The 26,783-nt window shown below is 38.6% G+C and overlaps 1 protein-coding gene across 2 annotated transcripts; it reads right to left on the bottom strand.

Annotated features, from left to right (window-relative positions):
- Positions 1-2,713: 2,713 nt before the first annotated feature.
- On the bottom strand, positions 2,714-15,101 carry LOC128609295 (zinc finger protein 345-like). 2 transcript variants are annotated; one of them, XM_053627819.1, is made up of 7 exons: positions 14,933-15,101; positions 14,372-14,450; positions 14,062-14,230; positions 13,565-13,836; positions 11,052-11,119; positions 10,685-10,875; positions 2,714-5,532 (listed from the first exon to the last, which is right to left on the bottom strand). In XM_053627819.1, exons 2-7 carry the CDS (start codon positions 14,438-14,440, stop codon positions 3,941-3,943), a joined length of 2,361 nt encoding a protein of 786 aa, XP_053483794.1. In that variant the 5' UTR covers positions 14,441-14,450; positions 14,933-15,101; the 3' UTR covers positions 2,714-3,940. The 2 variants fall into 2 exon arrangements, with proteins under 2 accessions (XP_053483794.1, XP_053483793.1); XM_053627818.1 differs by having other exon boundaries at positions 14,062-14,239; positions 14,372-14,448.
- Between the last annotated feature and the right edge of the window lie 11,682 nt (positions 15,102-26,783).

Below are 26,783 nucleotides of genomic sequence, written 5' to 3'. Positions count from 1 at the left end.
CGCCGAGAAATGTGATATGACGTGATATGTCTGCTAACAATCAGCAATGAGCGCTATAACACAAATAAAGTACTCCCAACACCAAGAACAGTAAAATATTAAATAACCGTGAAGGATTTTGGCGAAATTAATACATTTTACAGAGAAACACATGCCATGAAAAAACACATAAAAATAAATTAATTTTATTTCCTATTTTTCTTATATCTGTTACACAAGTAACAATATCATGTATATCCAAACATACACATTAACAAATGATATTAAAATAAAAAGCAAAAACACACTATTTAATATTTGAACTATTTACATGATGAAGACAATGCACTGTGACTTCTGTTCAAAAGCAGGCAGAAAATATATCCAGGAAAATGGATTTCTTTACAGGAAGTAATCATTTTTAAAAAAAAGTGACTGAAGAAACACAGTAACGTCGTCTTCAAAATTAAACTCATTTAGCCTGTGAAGTGTCTCCTGCATGCAAAAAAAAAACAGTGCAGAAAGAATTCAAATGTAATTTAACATTAATGTAATTTAATGTAGCCTACATGATGAGGAACTACCGTTCATCAAATTCTGTTCATGAAAATTTAGAAAGGCCTCATTTATCAAGCTGGATATGAATGGATTTATCCATACGAGTTTTTTCGAGTGTTTTAAACAAGACATTTGGTTTTCATGAAAATCCTGTAATTTCAGAAAATCTTTCATATCCTACTCATACTCCTGAGTGTGTGTGAATTTACGCCTAACTAATGTAAACTTCAACTTGATCGACTTCAAATCATATAATCTGCATGGATTACTGCACTTTTATATCTGGAATATACTGTGGAGTTTAAACTATTTATTTTTATTACATTTACAGAGTTTAGAGTGACTTATAGAAGAGCTTTGGAGGCTCGATCAAAAACACAGCCTCGTGATAGTTCACTCAGTCAGGAACTAAAAGTACAAACAAGCCATTTTATATTACTGGCATTAAGTAAAGAATACTTGCTTTTTCTTGTGATCTCAAAAGTTGTTTATCAAGATCACAACTTCTTTTTTTATATGTTGAAATTTATTATTTAGGCATACATGCTATATATCTTGGATGAGCTCATCTGTTTTTAATTTAATCAGGGAATGCCTTAACAGAAACTAGTTGGTACAGTGGTAGAGTAATGGCCTTAATGCTCTGAGGTCATGGGTTAGAGTCTAAGCTTGGGTGACTGTGTAGAACTGGTTATATTTTTCTCATATTTCCCCTTCGGGACCAATAAAGCACATCTGTCTATTTAATTGTGTATTTAGCCTTATGTTTTTAAGTTCTATACCATTTATTAATTAGTGTGTAACCCCTGTAAGGGGTGGGATATATTTATTAGGCAGCAAATGAACAGTCAGTTCTGGAAGTTGATGTGTTGGAAGCAGGAAGAACAGGTAAATGTAAGGATCTGAGTGACTTTGACAAGGGCCAAATTGTGATGGCTAGACGACTGGGTCAGAGCATCTTCAAAATAGCAGGTCTTGTGGGGTGTTCTCTGTATACAGTGGCTAGTACCCACCAAAAGTGATAGAAGGAAGGACAACCGGTGACCCGTGACAGGGTCATGGGTGCTCAAGGCTCACTGATGCATGTGGGGAGCGAAGGCTAGCCCATCTGGTCCGATCCCACAGAAGAGCTACTGTAGCACAAACTACTGAAAAAGTTAATGCTGGCTCTGATAGAAAAGAGTCAGAACACACAGAGCATCACAGCTCAGCACCTACAATGGGCACATGAGCATCAGAACTGGACCATGGAGCAATGGAAGAAGATGGCCTGGTCTGATGAATCAGGTTTTCTTTTACATCATGTGGAGGCCGGGTGCATGTGCGTCACTTATCTGGGGGAGAGATGGCACCAGGATACACTTTTGGAAGAAGGTGAGCCGGCAGAGACAGTGTGATGATCTGGGCAATGTTCTGCTGGGAAACCTTGGGTCCTGGCATTCATGTGGATTTTACTTTGACACGTACCACCTACCTAAACACTGCTGCAGACCAAGTACACTCCTTCATGGTAACGGTATTCCCTAATATCAGTGGCCTCTTTCAGCAGGATAATGCGCTCTGACACACTGCAAAAGTGGTTCAGGAATGGATTGAGGATCATGACAGAGTTCAAGATGTTGACTCGGCCTCCAAATTCCCCAGATCTCAATCTGATCAAGCGTCTGTTGGATGCGCTGGTCAAACAAGTCCTATGCATTGAGGCCCCACCTCACAACTTACAGCACTTAAAGGATCTGCTGCTAACGTCTTTGTGCCAGATACCACAGCACACCTTCAGAGGTCTTGTGGAGTCCATGCCTCCACGGGTCAGAGCTGTTTTGGCAGAACAAGGGGGACCTACACAGTATTAGGCAGATGGTTTTAAAGTTATGGCCGATCGGTGTATCTGGAAGACCTGAGGAATTAACCTAGATCTCTATGTTAACAAACTGTATATAAGGATACCAAAGACTCAATGGCTAGGATTTTTTGATTGCTAAAATAGAGGTTCCATTTCACCCCTTCTAACCACCAAGGATGGTGTCTAACACCTGGATATCCTCTAGAGCGTGATGTAGTACGTTATACAAATAACTTCACACCATGTCACTTATTTACTTTTATCTAACTCACCTTGTGTACGGTCAAAGCTACAGTTTTTCTTTCCTCCAAATTTGGAAGAGACTGGCTTGTTAGCTTCAACTTCGTTGTGTCAGAAATAGCTTAGTGTGTTATTCAGTGACTCGCTCTGAATGACAGAACAGGGATGTGCGCATGCCTCCATTAGCCTTGTGCTTCTAACTGCATCTCCTCCAGTCTCCTTAGAGCAGCTGCTGTGGTAACTCTGAAATATTTTTCCTTATTTTCCATGATAATGATTCAATCATTTAAGACCAGTTCAGTGGGATTTTTGCTTACTCATGGTCTCATGAGGTTTTTGGGTTTCTGTCCTTGATTGTTTTTCTCTTATGTTTTCCCTAACTAGCCTTGGGTATGTTGCTTGCAGGTACAAGCAACATAAAAGCCAACTGTGTCCAACTTATGTTTAGACTAAGATTAAGACTATGAAACGCTGCAGTGGCCAGGGTGTCTTTCGTGCATAATAAACCATCTCTTTGACTATACCTTGGCTCTTGGTCTCCTGATTCTTCAAGCATCTTACTTCTGGTGAAGCATTTTAATTATCCAGGAAAGATTTACATCAGTGTTTAACACTAGCAGACTGGAACCTGCTGCACTATGGTGCTTTTGGCACTCAAAGGGCCGGAGTACATGCCCTCATGGACCAGTGGCTAATGATTCCAATGGACCATGCTGCATTCAGCCCCCAAGCTAAAGCTACATGCTATGCATCTCTCTTGGTGTTCGACCAAGCAGGACCAGGATGGTATGTTACGAAATGCGTACACTAAGGAGCAGTTCCCCATCGGACTGAGATGTTCACCAAGGATACCTACCTCGCTGGATGAAGCCCCCTCAAAAGAATTTATGCAATTATAACCTTTAAGTTATTATGATGACTTTTTAGTCAGATGTTCTGTTGTATGAATCAATAAAATCCAACAGCCTTTCTACCAATATTTGAGAAACAGTTACAGTTGACTTATGGGTAGAGGAAGTAAACCATGGCCAAAAAGACCTCTGATGGACTGAAATGTTGGTACTGAAACTTGCTGATATCGCACTGGCTCTGTTTCAGTGTAATGCTGCAGTACTAATAGTACAATAGTGTTTTAGTTAATTCATGACTTGTGTGTTGATAATTTGTCACAACTACATAAGGCTAAAAGAAAACACTAATAATCTTATTTTAAACATTGCTATAAGATTAAAGTTTCCACAGAAAGTCAAGATAAATAAAATGAAAAACACAGTTCAAAATAGATATAATTTTCAGCCAAAACAGTAATGATAAACATGTTTAATTTGACAGCTTTAAATCATGCAATGTCTCCGAGTTAGTGCACTTGTGGGTCTTAAATGTAACTGAATAAGTAAACGTCTTTCCGCACTGTGAGCAAAGATAAGGCTTCTCTCCTGTGTGAATGCGCTGGTGTATTTGAAGATGGTTCTGTCGATTAAAACTCTTTCCACACTGAGAGCAGTGATACGGCTTCTCTCCTGTGTGAATGCGCTGGTGGACTTGGAGCGTACTCTGCTGATGGAAACTCTTCCCACACTGTGAGCAGTGATATGGCTTCTCTCCTGTGTGAAAGCGCTGGTGTATTTGGAGATGACTCTGATAAGTAAAACATTTCCCACACAGTGAACAGTGATAAGGCTTCTCTCCTGTATGATTGCGCTGATGTGTTTGGAGATTACCCTTGGCTGCAAAACTCTTGCCACATTGTGAGCAGTGATATGGTTTCTCTCCGGTGTGAAGGCGTTGGTGTTGTTGGAGATTACTCTGTCGATTAAAACTCTTCTTACACTGTGAGCACTGATATGGCTTCTCTCCTGTGTGAATGTGCTGATGCTTTTGGAGATTACACGGAGTAGTAAAGCTCTTCCCACACTGTGAGCAAAGATATGGCTTCTCTCCTGTGTGAAGACGCTGGTGTTTTCGGAGATTACTCTGGTTAGTAAAACTCTTCTCACACTGTGAGCAATGATAAGGCTTCCCTCCTGGGTGAATGGTCTGGTGCTGCTGTAGAGTGAATGTCTGTCCACCTTGTGAACGGTGATATGGTTTCTCTCCTGTGTGAACATGCTGATGTCTTTGGAGACGATCCTGTCGATTAAAACTCTTCCCACACTGTGGGCAGTGATATGGCTTCTCTCCTGTGTGAATGCTCTGGTGTTGTTGAAGACGATCCTGTCGATTAAAACTCTTCTCACATCGTGAGCACTGATATGGTTTATCTCCTGTGTGAATGCGCTGGTGTCGCTGGAGATCACCCTGCTGATTAAAACTCTTTCCACACTGTGAGCAGTGATACGGCTTCTCTCCTGTATGAATATGCTGGTGTCTTTGGAGATGACTCTGTTGAGTAAATTTCTTACCACAATGTGAGCAGTGATACGGCTTCTCTCCTGTGTGAATGTACAGGTGTCGTTGGAAAGCACTCTGATGAGAAAAACTCTTTCCACACTGTAAGCACTGATATAGTTTCTCTCCTGTGTGAATGTGCTGGTGTCGCTGGAAATTGCTCCACTGATAGAAACTCTTTCCACACTGTAAGCAGTGATACGGCTTCTCTCCTCTGTGACTGCACTGGTGTGTTTTAAGGGCATTATGATGACCAAAACTCTTTCCACAGTCTGAGCAGTGGTGAATTTCCTTCTGTACATCATTGTGAGAAGTATCAGAACTCAGAGAATCAGATGATGTTGACTGACTACTGGAGCCTTTGGATGGAATCTCAATCTCCTGTTTTATCTCTCCTGATTCTTGCGGTCTTGTATACTCTTCGTAGTGGCATCTCTGGATGTGTTTGTCTAAGTAAATTTGAGATGCATAGGTAAGAGGACACGTTGAGCAGGAAAAGACTTCCAACAGAGTGTTGTTTACTTCTGGAGAAGTGAAAGGACAAACATATCAGAAAGTGAACATGAAATGCAACAAGAATATAAAATGTAACAACACTAGTCCAATGTAAAGGAGTGTTTGAGGTTAAGTAAAAACATTCGAGATTCTACATGAATGAAGTCTTAATAATCTGTAACTCAAGAAACCAACGAAAGAGAACAATCTTGATCTGGAACATTTTTGGATCTGGGAATAGCTCTGCTATGGGCAGCAGTAACCATAGCCCCATGGGTTTAAGCAACCAAGGGTGTGTGGTTGGCTTCTGTTTGAGCTAATGTCAAGCTTAGGCAATGGAAAGGTTAGACTAATTACAGCTTGCCAGGAGTAACAGCATTTACTCATAAGGAGAACTGAGCCCCAGCATTCAAGGTTCCGAAAGATACAACAATGGGCCTTATTTATCAAGCTGGATATTAATAGATTTATTTGCAAATGGTTTGTAGTAGCATTTATATAAGAAATGTTGTATTATTACATATGGATTTTATATATGATTTACGCAGTCAAGTTTACATCGCTCATTAATTTGAATTATACACAAATTTAATGAAATTACATTTTGTGGGATTTTGTGAATCCCGGGTTGTGGCAGCAGGGGTGTGTAGACCACTGTATCAGCTGTGGGGGGAGAGGAGGTGGGTCAAACCTGCAGGTAACAAGTGATGATTTTCACCTGTCTTATTACCACCAGCCTACTTATTTGTGTCTCTTTGTGTTTCAGTCGGCAATCAATCGGCAAGAGAGAGCAAATATGATACCGCTTGGCAGAACCCTTGCGCAGGAGCAGGCCAAGAGCCGGTACAAATCAGGCCTTGATGGACTCGGGGTTTAACCAGACCACTGTCCATTAAAGCCTGATTCAACGTAGGGCATTGGGAAGGTGAGGTCTGTTCACGAGGATGTTCACCAGTATCCTTTGGTGCCATTCATTATTGAATTCTGGGGCAAAAAATGGTTAGTCCTTGCCTCACCCATCCACTAATTCTTGGGACAAACTGGACAGGATTTCAGGCATTAGTAAAGGAAATGTTTGTGGGTGGGTCCTGCAATAGCGAGGCACGGTGTGGTGTGTGTGTAGCGTCGGCTAGGGAAGTTGATGTCAGCTCCATGTCAGGGAGACACGGTTTGTGGGGAGGGTTCGGCCCCTCCACCCTTGGAAGGGATTCCCCTTGGAGCAGTCGTATGAGGAGACCCTGAAGTACACTTCAGTGTGAGTGAGAGTGACCAAGTGAGAGTAATTGATGGACAGCAAAGCCAGCCTAATGTTTTGCATCCTCACCCGTACTTTTCTATTATTAAGGATATGGAGTGAAGCAGGACACTCGGTCTAAGAAAGAGACGACCAAGTTGTTGGTACCAAAGAGTCGTAGGGGACTTCTGTTCAAAGCGTCTCATGATAATCCTAACTCAGGGCACTTGAGCCCGGATAATACACTAAACCTTCTCATGGCCCATTTCAATTGGCCAGGCATTCACAACGATAGTCGCAGGTGGTGTGCAGCAGGCTGTGAATGTTAGCTGGTGAATCTGCCAGCCACCCCAAAAGCACCATTGCAAGACTTGGTATGGATCTCATGGGGTCATTAGAAAGGTGCATTTGAGGGTATTTGAGTTAGTCGTGGTGGATTATTCAGCGCGATATTTGGAAGCAATGTCTCTGCGCAGCATCTCAGCACACAATGTTGTGGATGCACTCTTCAGGGTTATCTCCCAAGTCGGAGTCCCAAAAGAGATCCTGACTGAACAGGGCACTATGTTTATATCATGGACACTACGCAAGCTTTATGAATTACTAGGGATTGAATCGATTTGCAGTGGTGTTTACCATCCACAAACAGATGGCCTGGTGGAGTGGTTTATTCAGATGCTAAAAAACATGATTTGTAAATTTGTTCACAATGATGTGCAAAATTGGGATTAGTGGCTCGAGCCCCTGTTATTTGTATGTGAGTGGAGTGAAGCGGCAAGACTTTCCAGTCCACACTCAAAGCATTTCATAATCACTCCACTCCAGCGCCGCTCCGGGTTTAACATTTCCCGCTCCTTGCTCCTTCCCCACTCCCTCCTCACTCATGCCTCACTCACGCCTCATTCTGTGTTCACTCCATGGCAAAATTTGTGCCTAATTACCACTCCATTGTAAAATTTCATACATTTTTTTAAATATCACAAACCTCTGTGCAGAAGATGCATTCAGTGTAAAATAAATACACAATACTAGGAGAAAAACATCAATGTGGTTAATTGGAACAGTAATATTAGCCCAAGAAAATAAATTATTGTTCAGCTCACTTTTGAAAAGAAAAAAAAATGCTGGATGAGGTGGTGTTTAACTAGGCTTAACACATGAATTCATTCATGCTATAATGCAGTTGCATTATGGGCAGTTAACATGAGTTGTGCTCGTGATGGAGCGGTAGTGGAGTGCTCTTGGAGCGAGAGAAAACCACAATGCTCCAACTTTCAAAAAATCCGCTCCTCGCTCCAGGCAAAATCACTCCGCTCCACTCCCACTCTGCTCACATACTCTGTCTGACACTGGATTTAACCAAGGGGTATTGGCAACTTCCCTTGACTCCAATATCTCATGAAAAAACAGCCTTTTCCACTCCGTTTGGGTTACACTAAATTGTTACCTATCCATTTGTGTTGTTTGGAGCCACAGCAACGTTTCAGTGTCTCGTGGACAGAATCCTCTGTCCACACAATGCATATGCAACTGCTTATTTGTAATGTTTGGCAGCAGCATTTACAACATCTGAGGGCTATCCTGAGATCCTAGAAACACAAACAAGTGTGCAATTGGTTGGGTGGAAGTACGGTGTCCAGGCTTCCACTTGGGCCATGGGCTGGTAAAATTGATAAGACAGCAGCAATTGGAGCCTACCTGACCCAAGACCAACAAGGATCAGAGGCTTATACCTAATTTTTTGGACATTACTGGCCCGCTGACTGACCTCACTAAAAAGGGAGCACCAGATCCAGTCCAGTGGACAGAGCCATGTGAGCGGGCTTTCTGCCAGGTAAAAGCTGTCGCATACTCCTGACTATTTTTTCTCTTTTATTCTCAGACTTACGCATCAGACATTTTGGGCCATTTTGTCCCAGGTGGTGGAAGGGGAGGAGCACCCCGTGCTATAGATCAGCTGGAAATGCTCAGTAAGGGAGACCAAGTACAGCACGATCGAGAAGTGGTGTCTGGCCATAAAGTGGGCGGTCCTCACCCTCTGACACTACCTACTGGGTCACCCTTTTACCCTCTGCCCCAATGGTTCCACAGCATGAAGGATGCCAATGTGTGGATCACTCATTGGTATCTGGCACTTCAGCCATTCAAATTCAAGGTGGTCCACAGACTGGGAGCGCAGATGGTGGTGGCGGATCACCTCTCTTGCCAGCTGTAGGCCAGACAAGTTACCTGGCCTGAGGCGGGAGATGGGGGTATGCGGCAGTGGGGGCATGGTCAAGCATCAGCTGTGGACACAGAGGAGGCAAACCTGCAGGTAATGTGAGATGATTCTCACCCCTGTCTTATTGCCAGTCTTATTTGTGTCTATTTTGTCATTTCAGCTCCATGAGCTTTGCGGACTTCACCGAATGCAAAATCAGTGATTTGCATTCATCAACATGCACGTGAATATAAAGCAAATCAGCCTTCAGTAAATCAGGTATTTTTATAAAAACTAAGTCCAGTAGTCCTGTGGAATTTTTCAGTTCATGTTGACAAACATGCAAACATTTACACACTACTTTACAAAATGATTAACAAATGAGGCCCAATGACAACAGACTGTACAGGAGGAAAAAAAAAAACTGTCCTTCATCTCATCCACAAGTGTTTCTTGATCTCAAACTCATTTCAAAAAGACACAATGCATTTATTGGTTATAAATCATTACTTTTCTTTCCTTTTTCACCTCAAACAACATTTCTGGTTAAAAAAAAGAACACAATTTTCTTTATAGTACTCATCAGGAAGTGACGAGACATTCAAGTATGCTCCACAGTATTTTGGAATATCCAGCTTTGAGTTTATTTAATATATTGAGTGGAAGATGTTTCTTCCATCACCAGTAGTAGTTTTACTTGTGAGAAATGTAGATTAGTTAGCACTTTGACAGAGAAGATCCAGACTTCACAGAGGACTAGCAATAGCAAGAGATGCAATGGGCCGACTTCACAAGTCTCAGAGGAAGCACATGATAGCCTTCACCCACTCTGGTTGGTAAATGTCATATGACAGTGTAGACTGGGAACTGGCTAAAACTAGTCCTCTGGTTATAATAGACTCTTTTATTGTACAACATGCTTTCATCCCAAAAACATTGTTAAGCTAAGAAATATAATGTCACTCACTAGATGCTGCAGAAAAACCTCTATAACATCTTAGACTATAGCAACACCTTGCTGTTTGGTTGTTTTTATGTTTCCTTTCCCACCTGTATAGAAGTAAATTCTTGTTTACGTAAACTCAGAAAAAAGTATTTCACTGCACGTCGTACTGTGTATGTGACCAGTAAAATGTTTATTTGTTCCTGTAGGTGCATAAACAAGCTCCAGTTGTTCCAGAGTCCTGACAAGAACCAGAAATCGTTATAAAATCCCCCCTACCTTATGCACACTGCATTGCCCTAAAGTAAAATTATACATTTATTATACTAGTAATAACGTAAAAAGCACTGAATGTTCTCGCCCTACAGTACCTGAGAAAGCTTTAGATTAAAGCTGGTGTAATGGATCATAAAAGACTAAAAGGTGCAGGTTATTTATTAGCACCTAGAATAAAGAAGACTAAGGCAGGGGGGTAGAGCCTTTTCATACATTGCTCACCAACTATATGATGATTTTCCAATTAATGTTTTCAGACTGAGATATAGTCTCAATCTTTAAGTCTTGCTTTAAAACCTATTGGTTTATTCACACAGTTTGTTAAAAAGCATTTCTCTAGAGTAAAGGTGCGGATCTTTGGGCGTTCATGACTTCATGAAAGCTATGGTCGAGCTGTACATGTTAGTCTTCCTGCCTAATGGGATGCCAGTGCGTGATCTGGACAAACAGTCTGTCAGTTCTCTTACTCTATACAAATATAATTTAATAGAAGGGAAATGACTTGTAGTCTGTGTGGATGGATTTTACCCTTCATAGAGCACTTTTTGTTCCAGAGGTAGTCAAATGCAGGACTGAGTTCTTTAGCGTACTCCTCTTCATACCACAGCAAGAGCTCCTGTCCTGGGTTAATGGGTCGACAGCAACGGTACAGAATCCCTCCTCGATTCTGAAACGCGACAAGATTCTGCTCTTCATCATTACGGGCACAATTCACATACCTAAAAGAATGAGGCAAAGTGGCAGAAAAGGTTAAAATCAGACCAGAGTTACAGAACGAGAGAAAGCATGAGACAGATATCAGTGACAGGAGGAAGATAAAGTTCCTCCAACAAATTTGGAGCTGCAAAATCAATTACTATAAAAAAAAACCCCCAACAACTGGCATATTCCTCACCTCATCCAATTCGCATGCATTTCTCTTTTGGCATCTACATATTCTTCACACTGCCCGCTCCTGCATATCTGTAGAAAAATTACACATTTACATTTTCTTCATTAAATCAATATATGCCTTCAAATTAAATGAGGTACACAGAATGAGAATGATGGCTCATGACAATATTGTTATATTAAGAATTAAAGGTTTTAGACTGTATCTTTAGTTTCACAGAACATCCGACAAGCTCGAAGATGAATTTAGTAACCTTAGGAAAATGCAAGCAAGGCTTTTCGGCAGAATTTTGGTGAAGGAAGTTTTTACTCATCAAAGGTTTTGTGTTTTTGATACGGCAAAGCTCTCTGAGAAATATCTGTCCCTTGGGTTCTGGCCTCTCAAAAGTAATATTTATTTACCATAAGTGTTTGTGAGCTAATGTTGGTTAATTCAGTATAGCGCTGGTCCTGGATATACGACTGATCCAGAATCGAACATTTGTCTTAAATAAAGAGGTCAGCAGGCCTCAGTTATCATTCTGGGCACAAGAAATTTGGTATTCATGAAAATTCACTTAATTTGTAAAAATGTTTGTAAATTTAACATTAATTGATGGGCTTCAAAACATACAACTGCCCTGAGTTACTGTAGTTTAAATATGGAGTAGGCTATCAAGTTTAAATCAAATATTTATTTAATTACACACAAATGAAAATTTGGAAAGTCAGTGGTTTCATATGAATGACTTCAAAGCAAATGAACCCTTTAACATTCTCAGTAAGAGAAAAAGGAATGTAAAATTGTTTTCTTTGCATTTTTTATTTCCTTGGGGCAATAATAACAACAATCAATGGTTGTTGTTTTTTTAAAACAGACTTCAGTTTTTAAATTTTTTTTAGGCATCTACCAAACGAAGTGAGAAGTCACTTCATGGTAAAAGTATAAATACCAAAAATATTTAGAAAAATAAAACAAAAATGCTAACTTTTAAATCAGACTTGCTCATGTGTGTAGTGATGCATCAGCACAAATGTTGTTTTGGCATTAAATCCAGTTTATTTCTGGTAGTAGGCTACGAAGCATTGCTGGTTTGCATTCAAACACAGGAAAACTTTGGCGCCCGCTTATCACAGGGAAGTGGCAGATGTCCACAGTTATCGTAGTGAACATCTGGTTGTGGTTGTGAGGGTCTTGGGGTGTAGTGTTTCTTCTGAGACAACATCTGTGGTGGACTGGAGGATGATGGCTGGCCAACTTTGGATGCTGGCTTGTTGACACGCTTCAAATGGTGGGCAACTGCCAGGTGGAACCCTCTGTGAGACACTGGTTTCTCGTTCAGTAGGCCACAGTCCCTCTTGTAGACCAGCCAGTAATTTGAGATGCACAGGTCAAGGATGTATGCAGACAGGGGAAAGTACCATCAGCTTGACTTGGCTGGGGTCTTGTACATGTGTACCAGCATGTCAGAAAGATCAATGCCTCCCATATGCTGATTGTAGGCAGGAATAATTGATGGGCATGGGATGGCAATCTTTATGTGGACCTCTTTGCGCCAATGTTTGACAGTTATAGGATCCCACAGAAATTGCTCAGAAGTTGACAAATTTGTTATCAAACCATTTTACTGTGATTACTCCTTCAGCAGACCGGTAATCAAAAGCTCCTTGTCCTTTCTTCATCAGCTCTTTGGACAGTACCGATGCACGTGACACCCCAGGTTTGCGTGCAGGTTCTGGTTGTGGTTCTGGTGTTATAAATATACATAATTTTTTTTTTATTTAAAGAAAATATATATAAAAAAACTTTATTTTGTAATATTACTAGTACTGGTTATACCACAATTTCCATGGTAACAGATTGATATAATGCATAAAAGTGAATTAAGTCAGAAATATATTACTATTTTTATATTACTATTTGTACCCCAAATAAAAAATTATATTATTATTGTAAGATTAAGTATTATCCAGCGCAATAGTATTATTTCTACGTATTTATGGCAGATATTTACCATATTTACAGTACTTTGAAAACATCTCAGAAATGGTGAAAAATCATATATTTATAATTAGAATATAGATATAATTGTCTCACCAAATATATAAAGGAATAACATTAAATTAATGATAATAAGAGGCTAACTGTTCAATTAGGACAAAACTAATGGTGCCATATAAAAGAAGCTCATTGTTTATTTATTAATTTTTTAATTTTCAGCTCTCTGTAAGCTTAGCCTTTTACAGAGTTTTGTAGACAAACAAACAACAAAAATTATTAATTTACCTGAAATCATTTAGGCAACAGTCCTCACATTAAACCCAAACATTTGGTTTCCTGAAGGTCATTTATGCAAATTGTTTTGCATGAACTGTACAAGTACCAGTAAGTTATAAGCAGTTTTGATGGACCTGAAAGTGTGTTTAAAGTGTCTCCACACATCATTGGCATGAGGAAATTGGAATTACCTTCATCCAATGGTGACATTTTGCTTCTAAAAAATACGTAATATTTATAATAAATGTGTAAAATCTCACCACCCAGGAGTATCCACTGCTCATGGCTTCCTCTCTGTCTACCAGCTCTCCCTGGTAGGGTCCGAAGTGTGCACCTACTGGAACAGTCTCCCCCTTATTAAACACCCCCAGACCTGCATCAGGAATACCGGACTTCCGAATCTCTAGTCCAGGAGGAAGAGTTTGTCTGGCTCGGTCAGGGACTCCCATGGGAACAGGAGTATCAGGGATGAAGAGGGGTGGTCCGTGAACCTCACACTTGTTGAAGAAGAAGGATTTACAAACCTCACAGTCTGGAGGGAAAGAAAATATAATAATGTGAAGAAATAATGCTCAAAATAATTCTTAATAAACTGCAATGAACACAATTAAAGCTTTTAAAGTGCATTTTTACATTTTTAATGTGTGCAGCCATGTATAGCATATGATTTTAAATATTTGTTTTTACATAATAATAATTTAAAATAAGAATAATCAGTGAGTGTGTTACTGAGCTCCTGAGAGGCCTGATGTCTTACAGAGGGAGTCTTTATTGTCAGGATCTTCCTCTTTAATGGAGATAACTTCAGGTGTGGTGTTGAAATCGTCTCCATGGTTGTAGATGTTCAGCTCCAGCGTCTCCTCTTTCTTCACACAGACTTCTGACACTTCGGATGTTCCTCCATCTGAAGTCTCCGTTTTCACGTCCTCACACAGCTAAAGATCAAACAGCAATAACACTTATTCAGCAAACAAAACATCAACACTGTTTATACATCTGTTTATAAGGTTTTCTAATCTGAACATGTTATTGTTTTTTCTGTAACACAACTCATTATTAAGCTTTACCTGTGAAGGAGCAGGATCAGGAGCCCGAGACTTCCTGGAGGAGCGCGGTCTGTTTCCTGCTGATCTCATTATAACACCTCTAAACAAACATTATTCTTCATTATCATCATCATCATCATCATCATAATAATAATAATAATAATAATATATTTTATCCTGTAACAATAAGAGGACATGAGATGAATATTTTATAGACTTTAACCCTTTAAACAGTAATTAATTTTCTGTTAATGTTTTTAATAAACATTTGAAAACATCAGTCCGTGTTTTAGCTGCCTGGTAACGTGGTAAATGTATAGGAATTGCTTTTATCCTGATTAGTGTAAACTGGCTGTAAAGAGTGACTTGGAACAAGTTAAGATTATTTATAATACTTTAAACACAAATAAACATCTCCCACTAAAACACCTCGCTAAGGCCGAACTACAAATCTCTCCTTATTAGATAAATAGTGCACTACATAGGGTGTACACGGCATTATTTCATACTGAATGTAGTGCACTTAAACAGTGAAGTGGAGCTCTATTTGGGATTCGGCCACACAGCCTCAGTTTAACTTACCTCAGGGTTTTAAAGCAGAATGAGGTTTTAAATCCTCAGAAATAGACACAATAACGTGCTTTTATTTTTAACTACATCACATCTATCGGTAAATACAAAACTCTGTCAGAAATATTTTAATGTGATGATTAGCTCGGATAAAAATGTTCAGGCGAGAAAACCGTAGGGGTTTTCTCTTCTTCGGCATTTCCAAGCGGTTGGAGAAGCTGCGATTGTGCGCTTTACCGCCATCACCTGGACTGGAGGAGTGTAGGATTTCTCTAAAAATGTCAACCCCAAATAGACATAATGACTCTAGGCCTCGACCTCGCTACATTCTGATTCCAGATTTATAATTTGTGACTAGTGTAACATTTGAACATTTGATCATATGTCAACAACATGTGAAAATAAGTGAAAACTAAATATAAATATAAATATATGTCCTGTCCAATGATTTGCCAGACTAGTCAGAAGGATGTGCTTGTATTTCTTGACACAGATATTCAGGAGGTGTTTGAAAGGATGTCTCATTTCCAATATCTCATACAGCTTCTAACTATATTTGGTTTTAATGCAGGAAAGAGTGCTGAATCCTGCTTCACACAGATAGGAGCTTGCAAATGGGATAATCATTTAGTGCACACAAAGCAGCATCTGGGAACTCTGGTTTCTCAGGTATCAGGTGTGACATGCTATAATGAACATAGGTTTTTAAATATTTGAAAACTAAATCGTGCAATCTGAATTTGTGGAGACCAATATATATATATATATATATATATATATATATATATATATATATATATATATATATAATTTTTTTTTTTTTTTGAAAATGTGAATCTCTGAACACTGAAAAAACTTCCATAAGGTTAATTCAAAATAAATAAATACAGATGTGTGGTTTTCAACCCAATACTGTATATTTCAATATTTTCAATTTTTCAATATTCATTTTAAGAGTTCACTGGGTTTTCTCTCATCCAGAAAAGTGTTAAAAGGGATGATGGAAGCTAAATGCAAAGAAGAAAAAGAGAAGGCAAAAGAAGAGGTGAAGAAAGCTAAAGGAGTCTCACACTTTTATAAATGAAAAGGATGAGCTTCCAGCTGTGTTATGAGTGATAAAATTCCCAGAGACTCATACTCTTGAGAACTTAGCTGAAGTAAAGACAGTTCTGATGGAGGAGTGGGACATTCAGATTTTTTATTTTTTTTTAATTATATGATGTTAGCAGCTGTGAAGAGATGATCAGAGTCCATCACCAGCTTTGGAGAACAGGTTACTTGTAGCTCCACCCATAGTCTCAAATTGTCAACAAACAATATGTCTCTCATTTGAAGCTGCATTTTTTACTGTGACACAAAGACAGAATGCTGTGGGTCTAAATCTAACATCCTTATTATGTTATGTGCAGATGAAGTTGTTTACTTGGCACATATGAAGTGCTCACCTCCAATGTGAGGTGAGAGGAGAGACCTTGCCCCTGGTGAAGAAACTTAAGTAATGTATCTTATTCACAAGTGATGAAAAAAGAGAGGTTGAGATTTATGAATCGGGTCAATGGTGACACTCTGTAGAACCCTGCAGACTCTGGTGGCAGCCGTATTTTTTGTGTTCAACCTCAGCCCTGCTAACACACTCTCTGTTTAGCAGTCAATTTATGTCCCTAACCTATCCTATGGTTACAAGCTGTGGGTAGTTACAGAAAGAATAAGGTCATGAGTACAAGTGCCAGGGACATGGTGGCTTAGTGGCTAGCACTTTTGACAAAAGTCATCAGCCTCGTTTTGTTTTAGAATCAAGTATTTGAATAGTATTTTACTACTTGTGACCACCTCATAACCTCTAGAGAAACTCCTACTTATGTGAGTTATGTGATGCGAAAGAAGGATATGGATGGTTCAGGGTTTGTACTTGTTGGAAACGAGTGACAAGATGGTGTGAGTGGAGCAAGATGTCATTATGTTATCTTGCCAAGGATCACGTCCAGATTGATGTTTTTTTAATGGCGGTTTGTAGTGGCCTTGTACCACACAGCCTCTGGGTCAACCAGGACACTGCCTAATCTCCTACATTTTCTGGGTCAGACTTCTCAGGCTCCTGCAGTGCTGTTAAGAGTAACATACTGTGACTGCTCCCCTGATGAGTGGATGGTGGTCTGTTGAGATCAGGTAATTTTGCGGTCACACGTGCCTTCACTATGCAAGCAAACTTGTGAACTCTGGGGCAACTGAGCATGCTGAGTCACCCCCCCCCCCCGCCCCCCCGCCCAAAACAACATTGAGATGTGGTTGTAGGAGGGACACACTGTGAGTACACACTGTTTATTGGCTTCACCTATCATCTTAACAATTGTACAAGCAGTAATTGCTGAAGTCTATAATGGATACACTTTGTTGTGGGGCTCAATTTGCTAGTATGCAAAAAGTTAAGTCAGAGAGAGTTAAACCAGACTCTTCTGTTGAGATTGTATTTTTAAGTGTTCTTGTTTGGAAGTGTTCTTGTCTGCTTTGAAAAATGGTGTTACACATTTTAGAAAGTTGCCAACATGCACCATGATACACCATGATGTGAGACCCTGTTTCACTACGTGTTGACCATAAGGGGTCTAGTGGCATCATTTTGTTCAGATGAGACCACAAGAAATTACTAAATTTTGACATAGTCAAAAAGGTTTTTGATCATACCTGGCTGTGTATTGTCTGCAAAACAATGGTATTTTAGAACAACTGTACCCAAAGGAAGTATACATGGAAAAATTCAGCCCAAAAATAAAGCCTTGATGTAAGCAAAAATGTATACAAAATAAGCTATTCCTTACTATGATGTGTAAAGACAATTTATAATGAGGTATTTAATTGGTAAAACTGTATGGTTTAAGACAGACTCCTCCAAGGTGTTTGCCCTAATTTGTATTCATGGTTCCTTGCAAAGGTTCTGGATCCTCCATGTCCAGACCAGGATAAAGTGGTTACTGAAAATTAATAAACTAATGAATGTGTGGTTCAAATAAGGCTTTTTGTTTAACCTGATATTCTTCTTAAATCTGAAAGCATTCTTTAATGTATAGCAAAATGTTTAGCTACTTGATAGATTTCTGTGTGGTCACAGGGCAAATCAATCAATTAAAGATAACAAATGGATAATTTCAGTTTGGCGTAGGGTTACTATGTTTTCTTTTTCTAAGCCAAAGGCACACCATAGTGAGGAGGCCCAATAATATTTTCAGTCACACTCACTTAAAGCAAAATAGAATTAAACAATCTGTATAATATCAGGTGCGGTGTAAACTCCAATGGTTGCCAATACCCACAAATATTTGACATGACCCTGCAATGGGGAATACTAGCGTTCAGCAACTGTGGAGAACCCTGCAATCTGAATGCCTGGCTTCGATCTCACCCATGGACATTGGGTGCTACTGAATTGTTTTCACACCAATCAGGGGCTGTGCTCTCATCAACTGGAGGCTACATTCTGCCACCGAGTATGACTCCAAGCGGTGCAGCCTGGAGATTGCTAAGGATGGTGCCACTTAAAGTACCATGGAAATGGAATTGGACCTCAATTTCACATGGACATTCTCACTGTGGTTGCTGGGTCTATGGTTGCTGCGATGGCTTTAGGACTGGAATTACCACATACAGTTTTACATTCAGGTCTCCTTTAGTGAACAGTGAACTAGTTCAAAAAACAGACTTCATATAAAAACCATAATGAATTTTATTTTACTTTCACACTATCTGCTGTTACCCAGATGAGGACGGGTTCCCTTCTGAGTCTGGTTCCTCTCAAGGTTTCCTCATATCATCTTAGGGAGTTTTCCTCACCACCATCACCACCGGCTCGCTCAATAGGGATAAATTCACACACTTAAAATCTCTATCCTGTGTTTATATGTTTCTGTAAAGCTAAAGTTTCTGTAAAACAACAATGTCCGTTGTTAAAGTGCTATGCAAATAAAAGTGAATTGAATTGAATTGAATTTCCATTGGTGCCAATATAGACACAAAAATGTGATTGTGGAGCCCTCCAGACAATGAAACATAAAGACTTCCCTTCTTAGTCAATAAATTTGATAATTACATTAGCATTAATTGAGCACTGTGTAGCTACAGGTGACAGCAATTAATAAATGGAAGTTTGCTCAGTTAGAGGGGGGTGTGGATGTCAGTGGGGGAATCTGGTAGCTCTTGAAGTAGGCTTATTTCATTAATTATTAACCATTAACTAGTTATTGTCTCTCTGAAAACAAAACAAAAAAATGCTGGACATGTAAATCCACCTACGAAAACAATGACTGATAACTTAAATGAGTCAAAATAAAAGTGTGCTGTTGCTTTTTCTCCTGCCAATAGCTGTTGGAAACTCTGTTAAGATGTGATATGTGTGGCTGGACCAAGGTTTCAGCAAGGTAAGATTGTACACGTCAAACACTTTATCTGCTGGACGTCTTATGCAAAATAGTCCGTCTTGATAGTCACATGGACTGATTTCCATCTCCACTTCCTCAGAGACAATTTTTTGAAGTGCATGAATTATGAAGAGAGAAAAGGAGACAAAGATCAGATCATTACATCAATACGTAATGTAATTAATAACAAACTGTTGCATATCTAAAGACCCCTTTAATGGCACACGATATTCATGACTATTTGCATACTTTTTCTTAACAAATAATGCCATCACTGATGTTGTGAAAGCGCTTCCATGGTTGCCTTCTCAAGTACGCATACAACACTGATGGAGAAGCAGAAGAAAGTACGACATTCAGAGTGCAGAAGAACGGCAAATTCTCCAAGATGCTCAGTAAATATTACTACTGATGTATATTTAAAAACAAAGGCTTGTCATGCCACATATTGACTTTCTTTATTTTATTACTTTTAACTGCACTTTATAGCAGATTTTATGTAGAAAACTTTTAATTTCATTATTTTTGAAGGCATCTTCACTTTTCTAGCAATTTTTTTTAAATACCTGCTGTACATTTGGCTATGTAAAGTTTATTAGATTGTCAAATACACTGCAGACAGATGCAAATGCAGTAAAAGGCTTTACTGATCGATCAGTTTAACAAACATTTGATCTGTGCTGGGTCTGTGTTTGATAGCTCAAATGTAGTTATATCTGTACCATGTTCTGTACCTACAGGAAGTGATGGAAATCTGGATTTGTATGATTTTAAACCTATTTCAGTTGCTAAAGTTTATAAAGCTCTGGAAAATATTGACCTCAAAAAGTCTGTAGGTCCAGACAATTTGGATCCTTCTCTCCTAAAGCTAGCAGCAGACATTATTGCTTAGCCCATTACTTATATTTTTAATTTGAGTCTTATGTCTAACTTTGGACCGAAAATTTGGAAAGCTACTTATCTTCTTCCCTAATTAAAAACTGGAGCAACTTCTGAGTTGAACAATTATCGTCCGACTTCCAAACTTTCAATACCGGCTAAGATTCTTGTGTCTCAGGTAAATTTACAGTTAAAACAGTTTTTACATGATTATAATATTTTAAGTGATTTTCAGTCTGATTTTAGAACTGGTCACAGTACCATCACTGCTGCAAGGGTTGTGACAATGACCTTATTAGTGCATTGGACCTTATTTGTGGCTCTATCTCTAAGGCGTTTGATTCAGTGGACCACAAATTGTTGTTGGACAAGCTTAGCTGGTCTCAGTTCTAAGGCTGTAAATTTTGCAGATTGAACTCAGTGTGTCTATGTTGATGGCCATAAATCAGATTTTCTTGAGATAATTTCAGGTGTTCCCCAGGGTTCCATTCTGGGGCCCATTTTATTTTCTATTTTTTTTTAAATAAATGATGTTGGAAAAGACATCCAGCTACAATTACACCTGTATGCAGAAGTCTCTGATATTTATGCATATGCTTCCTCCATAGTACAGGCAGTGCAAAAGCTTCAGATTGCATTTAATTCATTGCAAACTGTTCCGTCGAGTTTAAAATTGATTTTGAATGCACAGAAAACAAAGTTTCTGGGTTTTTTTGTTTTTTTTTTTTCCAAAAGCTCACTCACAAGCTTAATGATGCTAATATTTTCATGTCTGATGGTAAATCCATTGAAAGTGTGTCCTCATTCAAGTACTTGGGAATATGGATAGATGAAAAGCTTTCATTTAATTACATATTGCTAATTTAGTTAGGAAGCTCAAAATAAAGTTTAAATGTCAGGAAAAAAACTTGTGGAAGCTACTTTTTTGCCTGTGATTGAATACGGTGATATTTTGTACATGCATGCAGCCACCTCTATTTTACAGAGCCTTGATTCAGTGTACCATGCATCTCTGCGTTTTATTACAAATGTAAATTCTCTTACTCATCATTGCACTCTTTATGATTTAGTGGGTCCTACCTGTTTAACCTTCTTTGTCTTACCTCGGTTATTTATCAGTTGCCTTCCTCCAAGTGTTTACTTTTTAATGTGGCTTAGTGTTTAGCACGTTCGCCTCACACCTCCAGGGTCGGGGGTTCGATTCCCACTGGGGCCGTGTGTGTGGAGTTTGCATGTTCTCCCCGTGCTGCGGGGGTTTCCTCCGGGTACTCTCCCCCAGTCCAAACACATGCATGGTAGGCTGACTGGCATGTCCAAAGTGTCCGTAGTGTATGAATGGGTATGTGAGTGTCCCCTGTGATGGGCACCCTGTCCAGGGTGTACCCTGCCTTGTGCCCTATGCTCCCTGGGATAAGCTCCAAGTTTCCCCGTGACCCTGAAAAGGATAAAGCGGTATAGAAGATGGATGGATGGATAAAGAATGTGGTGAAGGAGATGTGTAATTGTTTTTGGTAAAATGTTTCGGTGTTTAAATTCGTGTTGTGCATGTTGTGTCTTTTATTGTGAGTTTGCATGGCTACTACCTTGGCCAGGTATTTCTTGTAAAAGAGAATGGGACTTCCTGGTAAAATAAAGGTAAATAAATAAAATTGAGAGGCAGACAGGCATGTCCTGACTATTGCCTGTTTCCTGATTATGATTTTGTCTGTCGATTTGGATCTGAGTTCTAGCTTTATCAATAAAGCTTCCTTACCCTGCAATTGCATCCATTCCTGACACCTGATAACGGTGATATTGTGTTGAACAATTAGCACACAGTAAATCTGTCATACCCTTTCACCTGTATCACATATTTACAGGGCGGCTGTGGCTCAGGTGGTAGAGCAGGTTGTCCACTAATCGCAGGGTGGGTGGTTCGAGCCCAGGCCCACATGCCTCCACATGCTGAAGTGTCCTTGGGTGAGACACTGAACCTAAGGCTAGTACCTTAGTGTGTGTGAATTGCTGAATGAGAAACAGTGTAGAACCTTTGTAGAACCACTAAGGGTAAAAGGTGTTATATAAGTGCAGACTATTCACATACTTATGAGCAGACATATTTGACTTGGTGAGCATCTGTTAGATCACAGATTTCTTGCTGTGGTGATTCCCCAGAACTTTCCATTAAATTACATATGGATATGATATGGTTTATTTGCAATACTACACCAGTCATTAGAGACAGGTTACACAGACAGATAACATCCTGGCTATTCAATATCCTACTTCAAAACAACACTAGGATAAAATCAGATTCTAACAGCATCTTATACAGAGAGCACTCTCTTTTAGCCATAATATGTTTTAGTACAGTGGATAATATGGATTGAGCTGCAAAATGCCCCACAAGTTGGCACTACCTAATAATAAAATAAGTATGCTGGACTGTGCTGGTTTTCTTACTTTTCCTTGCAAAACAAGATTTTGGTGATGCAAAAGCACGTCTTGAAGAAAATGAAGTTGGAAAGCACTCTTCGTGATATACGTAAATACAAAGTGATTTTGCATAAAATGTTTTGAAAAATGAAAATGAAACTGTTTAGCATAAAATGTTTTGCATACTGAGGACTCTGTAGGCATTAAAGCTTCTAAACAGTCAAAATCTAACCAGACAAAGACATTGCAACCCTTCAGACTACAGGTACACTCTGTCATGCTTTTTATTATTATACACAGTGCTTGTTTGGTTACGGTTTAACAGCTCTTTCTCACCCTTAAAACTGATTTTTTAAACTTGTGTTTTAAACTTATTGTTGTGTAGTTGTGTACATATTTATGAATTATTTTGAATGGATAACAATGTTGTAAGAATTCTGTTTATTCAGCTCATATTATTATCTACCAAGCGCTGTTGCTATCAACAACATCTTAAGGCTTTATTAAATTCACTTTTGTGTAAATTTATGTAACAACAGCAGGTTTGGTGCATGAAAAAAAAAACTGCCCTGGAATTAATGAATAAATGTGAATGAATATCTATTGTCTTAATTATAGAGCAACTGTATATGAGATGTTTAACAGCACTATCTATGGTGAAGGTGTGATAAGTTGTGATATGTTTTGCTATTCTGGCGAAGATCATACAATAATCATAGCAAAAAGTTTGACAAAGTTCTTCCCAGTACAATTCGTGTAATAATGAGATTCTGATAATGAGATGAGATGAGAGATAATGAGATTAACTTTCGCTGTTTTTGTCAATGTATGAATACAAATTCGAATTTAGTTAAACTTTTTTTTTATACTTCACAGGTTCTCATCAGTCATGAAGCCAATATTTTTCTGTCTCCTGTGTCTAAGTGGTGAGTGTACTCATAGAGTAGCTTTCTGTTGATGAACGAAATGATTATCTTTCAAATCAGGAAAGAAATCAAATTCATATAATCAATATAATGTATTCATTTTGACCTGGTCTACTGGGAATTTCAATAAAATAATAAAATTATAATACAATATACTAATAGGTTTTGATTCATTATAACTATCAGAGTGATAATATATAGGAAGGATGGTAAGTTGAAATAGTCAAATGTGAAAAAATTATACCATTACCATTATGCTATACAGGTATATACAGTATAATGATGTCGCACCTGACCTTTCTTTTGATGTATGCAACCAAACACAGTTGCCTATATTTTATGAAAAATTAGAGTCGCCTACAGGAAAAAGCTGCTTAGACAAAAGATTTAAAAAATTTCAACATGGATAAATAGCATATGTAGTTAATGGCCGTGTTACCGGTGATTTATAAAGAATAATTGCTGAAACCATGTCATGGAAATTAGGAGACTCAACAATATGTATGCACATTAGGTTTCAGTTTGTGTTTTATTCTCGTGTTTTCCATAAAAGTAAAGTAAAACACATGCTTAATACAGTTTCCACAATAATGCTTTTGAAGGGTGGTGAAATATGTAAAAAACAAACAAACACCTAATAATAATAATAATAATAATAATAATAATAACAATAACAATAATAATAATAAGTATATTACACTATGAAGGCTCAATAATAATGTATGTCCTTTTCAGGGTATGTGTGAATGAAAACTTTTTCTCTGGCTCTATTTAAATGCTGTTGTGAATATCTAATCTGAAGCCAACTTTAATGTAGTAATAAGTCATAATTTCACGAAACTTTCTGATAATGTTGATAAGCTAATGTATAATCTCGATGAACCTTATTATCATTTAATCCTAGTGACCTGTATAGTTTTATTTTGTACTGTAAAAATGAGCTAATACAGTATTATTATAAAGATAAATGATGAGTATGTAATTAACATATATTCTACTGTATATTCATAAGGAGAGGGACTCGGGAGAAGGTTTAGGCTCTGCTGCAGGTTTAATGAATCAATTACAACAATTCCAAAACAGTGATGTGTAGTGATACTGTACCCTTGGTATTGAAGCTCCGATGTGTGTGTGTAAAAAAAAATACAACCTTTTCCATCAAAATATTGTATCAGTTCTTGATGTATGTACACACACACACAAGGAGTGGTACTTCATCATTTTGACAACCAGGTTCACCAACTAGTAGAAAACCGAACATTGCATGGGATCTGTTGCAAATTGTACTTTGATGTTGGCCTTGGTGAACGACTCTTGCTAATTTAAATCATTAGCCAGTCATCACAGCAAGGAAATGTTTGTGGTATCTAAAAACATGTTCACGCCTTACTGTTTAGCTGACATGGTCTTTTAACTAAACGCAATTGTGCCAAAAATGTCAAGTCGGTTATGCAAGCTGGGCATTGTTCCCACAGGAAAACAGTGCAAAGATAAGCTCAGGAAATTAAAACAGGACTACAAGATAATTAAGGATCACAATAATAGGCGTGGTTCTGACCGGCAGACCAACAAGACTAATTTGCCTAATCTTCACAGTACTTTAGACCATGATGGAAACGCAGACAACAAAGGTCTGGAGGAACCAAATGGTCCCTTGATAAAAGTTCCTGGGACTAACTGACTAATTGCACCGGGTAATATCGGTGAAAATTTGGCTATAGATAATACATCAAATCTAGTCTATTTATTCTAAATATACTTATTATTATGTATTTATTAGATTATTATTATTATTATTATTATTAATGATAATAATAATAATAATAATAATACAACTACTACTTCTAGTTCTACTACTACTACTACTACTACTACTAATAAAATATATTATTAAGCATACACACTTTTTTTATTTTATTAATCAGGCCTCTGGTGTTCTGCGGGGTGGGGCAGGGTCAGTCTCAATTTCTGATCCCATGGTTTACAGCTGTGGTTTGGCTGTGCTGGTTGGACTGAGATCTTGACTAGGTTTGACGACCCCTCCCTCTCTCTCTTTTCATTTGCATGTGCATCAAAACAATACCATACAATTTTTTTTGTTACATTATGTCATCTACAAAACATAGATCTTCATTATAGTCCAACAGCTCACTTTCTGGATCTGACTATAAATTGCCAAGCTCATCATCTTCAAGCTGGAATGAAAGCTCCAAGGCTTGCTGAACATTCATTGTTCTTTTCATTTTTGTGTAGATGTTCAAAAAACATTATTTCTATGTGTTTTAAAACGCTCCTGTGTGATATATCCAACTTTCCATTAAAGTGCTCAAATTCTCTGTGCTCTCCATACTAGCTCTCCCCCTTTATATTTCTAATATACAGTGCTTACAAGTACATTAGTAATACAACTGTAATACTTATCAAATTTATTCAGTCTCACTTGTGCATCAAAGATGATAATAGATACTCTATAGAATATTTAAAGTGTGTTGTTAGAGGCTCTCCATACAAGAAATGATGGCTTAGCCACAATAGCACATTTACATTTACATTTATTCATTTAGCAAATGCTTTTATCCAAAATCAGTTCCAAGCAAAAATTCCTCCTGAGGGAATTACAGGGAACCAAAAAAGGAGAAATCCTTTTACACTGAAAAGCAAAAAATGGAGTTGTGGAGTTGCTGACACATACCTACAATTTCATATTTCATTCACAGGAGTCCCCTTTGTCCTGTCTGTCCTTCGTAAGTTCTATCTGATACAGCAGGGGGGAAATTGGAATGATGCTCAGGTTTACTGCCGAGCCACACACGATGACCTGGGTACTATCGAAACTAATGATGACATGGTCCGACTTCAGAATGAAGCAAATAGACAACATTTCAGTTCCAGCGCTTGGATTGGACTGTACGATGACGTCCACAGTTGGCGCTGGTCTCTTGGAAATGAGCCATTAGGAAGTATAACAGACTGGCAACCAGGAGAACCCAACAACCACGCTGGACGTGAATCGTGTGGTGCGACAACCCCACTCATTTGGTTTGATGCAGGTTGTACATCACGATACAGCTTTGTGTGCTTTGATGGTGAGGAACAGCACTTAACATATTTCATTAGAAAAGGTTGTCTTATGAATAATCTCTGAACTGTGTGCTCTATAGTGCCAAACATGTTCAGCAGTGTCTCCACATGTTCTACCAGTAATGCTGATTTTCGGCAGATTTACAAAAATTT

This window comes from Ictalurus furcatus, chromosome 6, assembly GCF_023375685.1.
Source record: "Ictalurus furcatus strain D&B chromosome 6, Billie_1.0, whole genome shotgun sequence".
Classification (NCBI taxonomy): domain Eukaryota; kingdom Metazoa; phylum Chordata; class Actinopteri; order Siluriformes; family Ictaluridae; genus Ictalurus; species Ictalurus furcatus.
Note: the sequence above shows the minus strand (reverse complement) of the source record. Positions and strands in the feature narration are given on the sequence as shown.

Bases quoted from the DNA above. Each gene is read 5' to 3' on its own strand.
- LOC128609295 (XM_053627818.1), bottom strand. From the start codon at position 14,440: ATGAGATCAGCAGGAAACAGACCGCGCTCCTCCAGGAAGTCTCGGGCT. The intron at 10,876-11,051 runs GTGAGGAATATG...TCATTCTTTTAG, and splicing joins ATGCATGCGAATTGGATGAG to GTATGTGAATTGTGCCCGTA. The intron at 5,533-10,684 runs GTAAAATCCATC...TCACTTCTCCAG, and splicing joins CAAAAAGTGCTCTATGAAGG to AAGTAAACAACACTCTGTTG.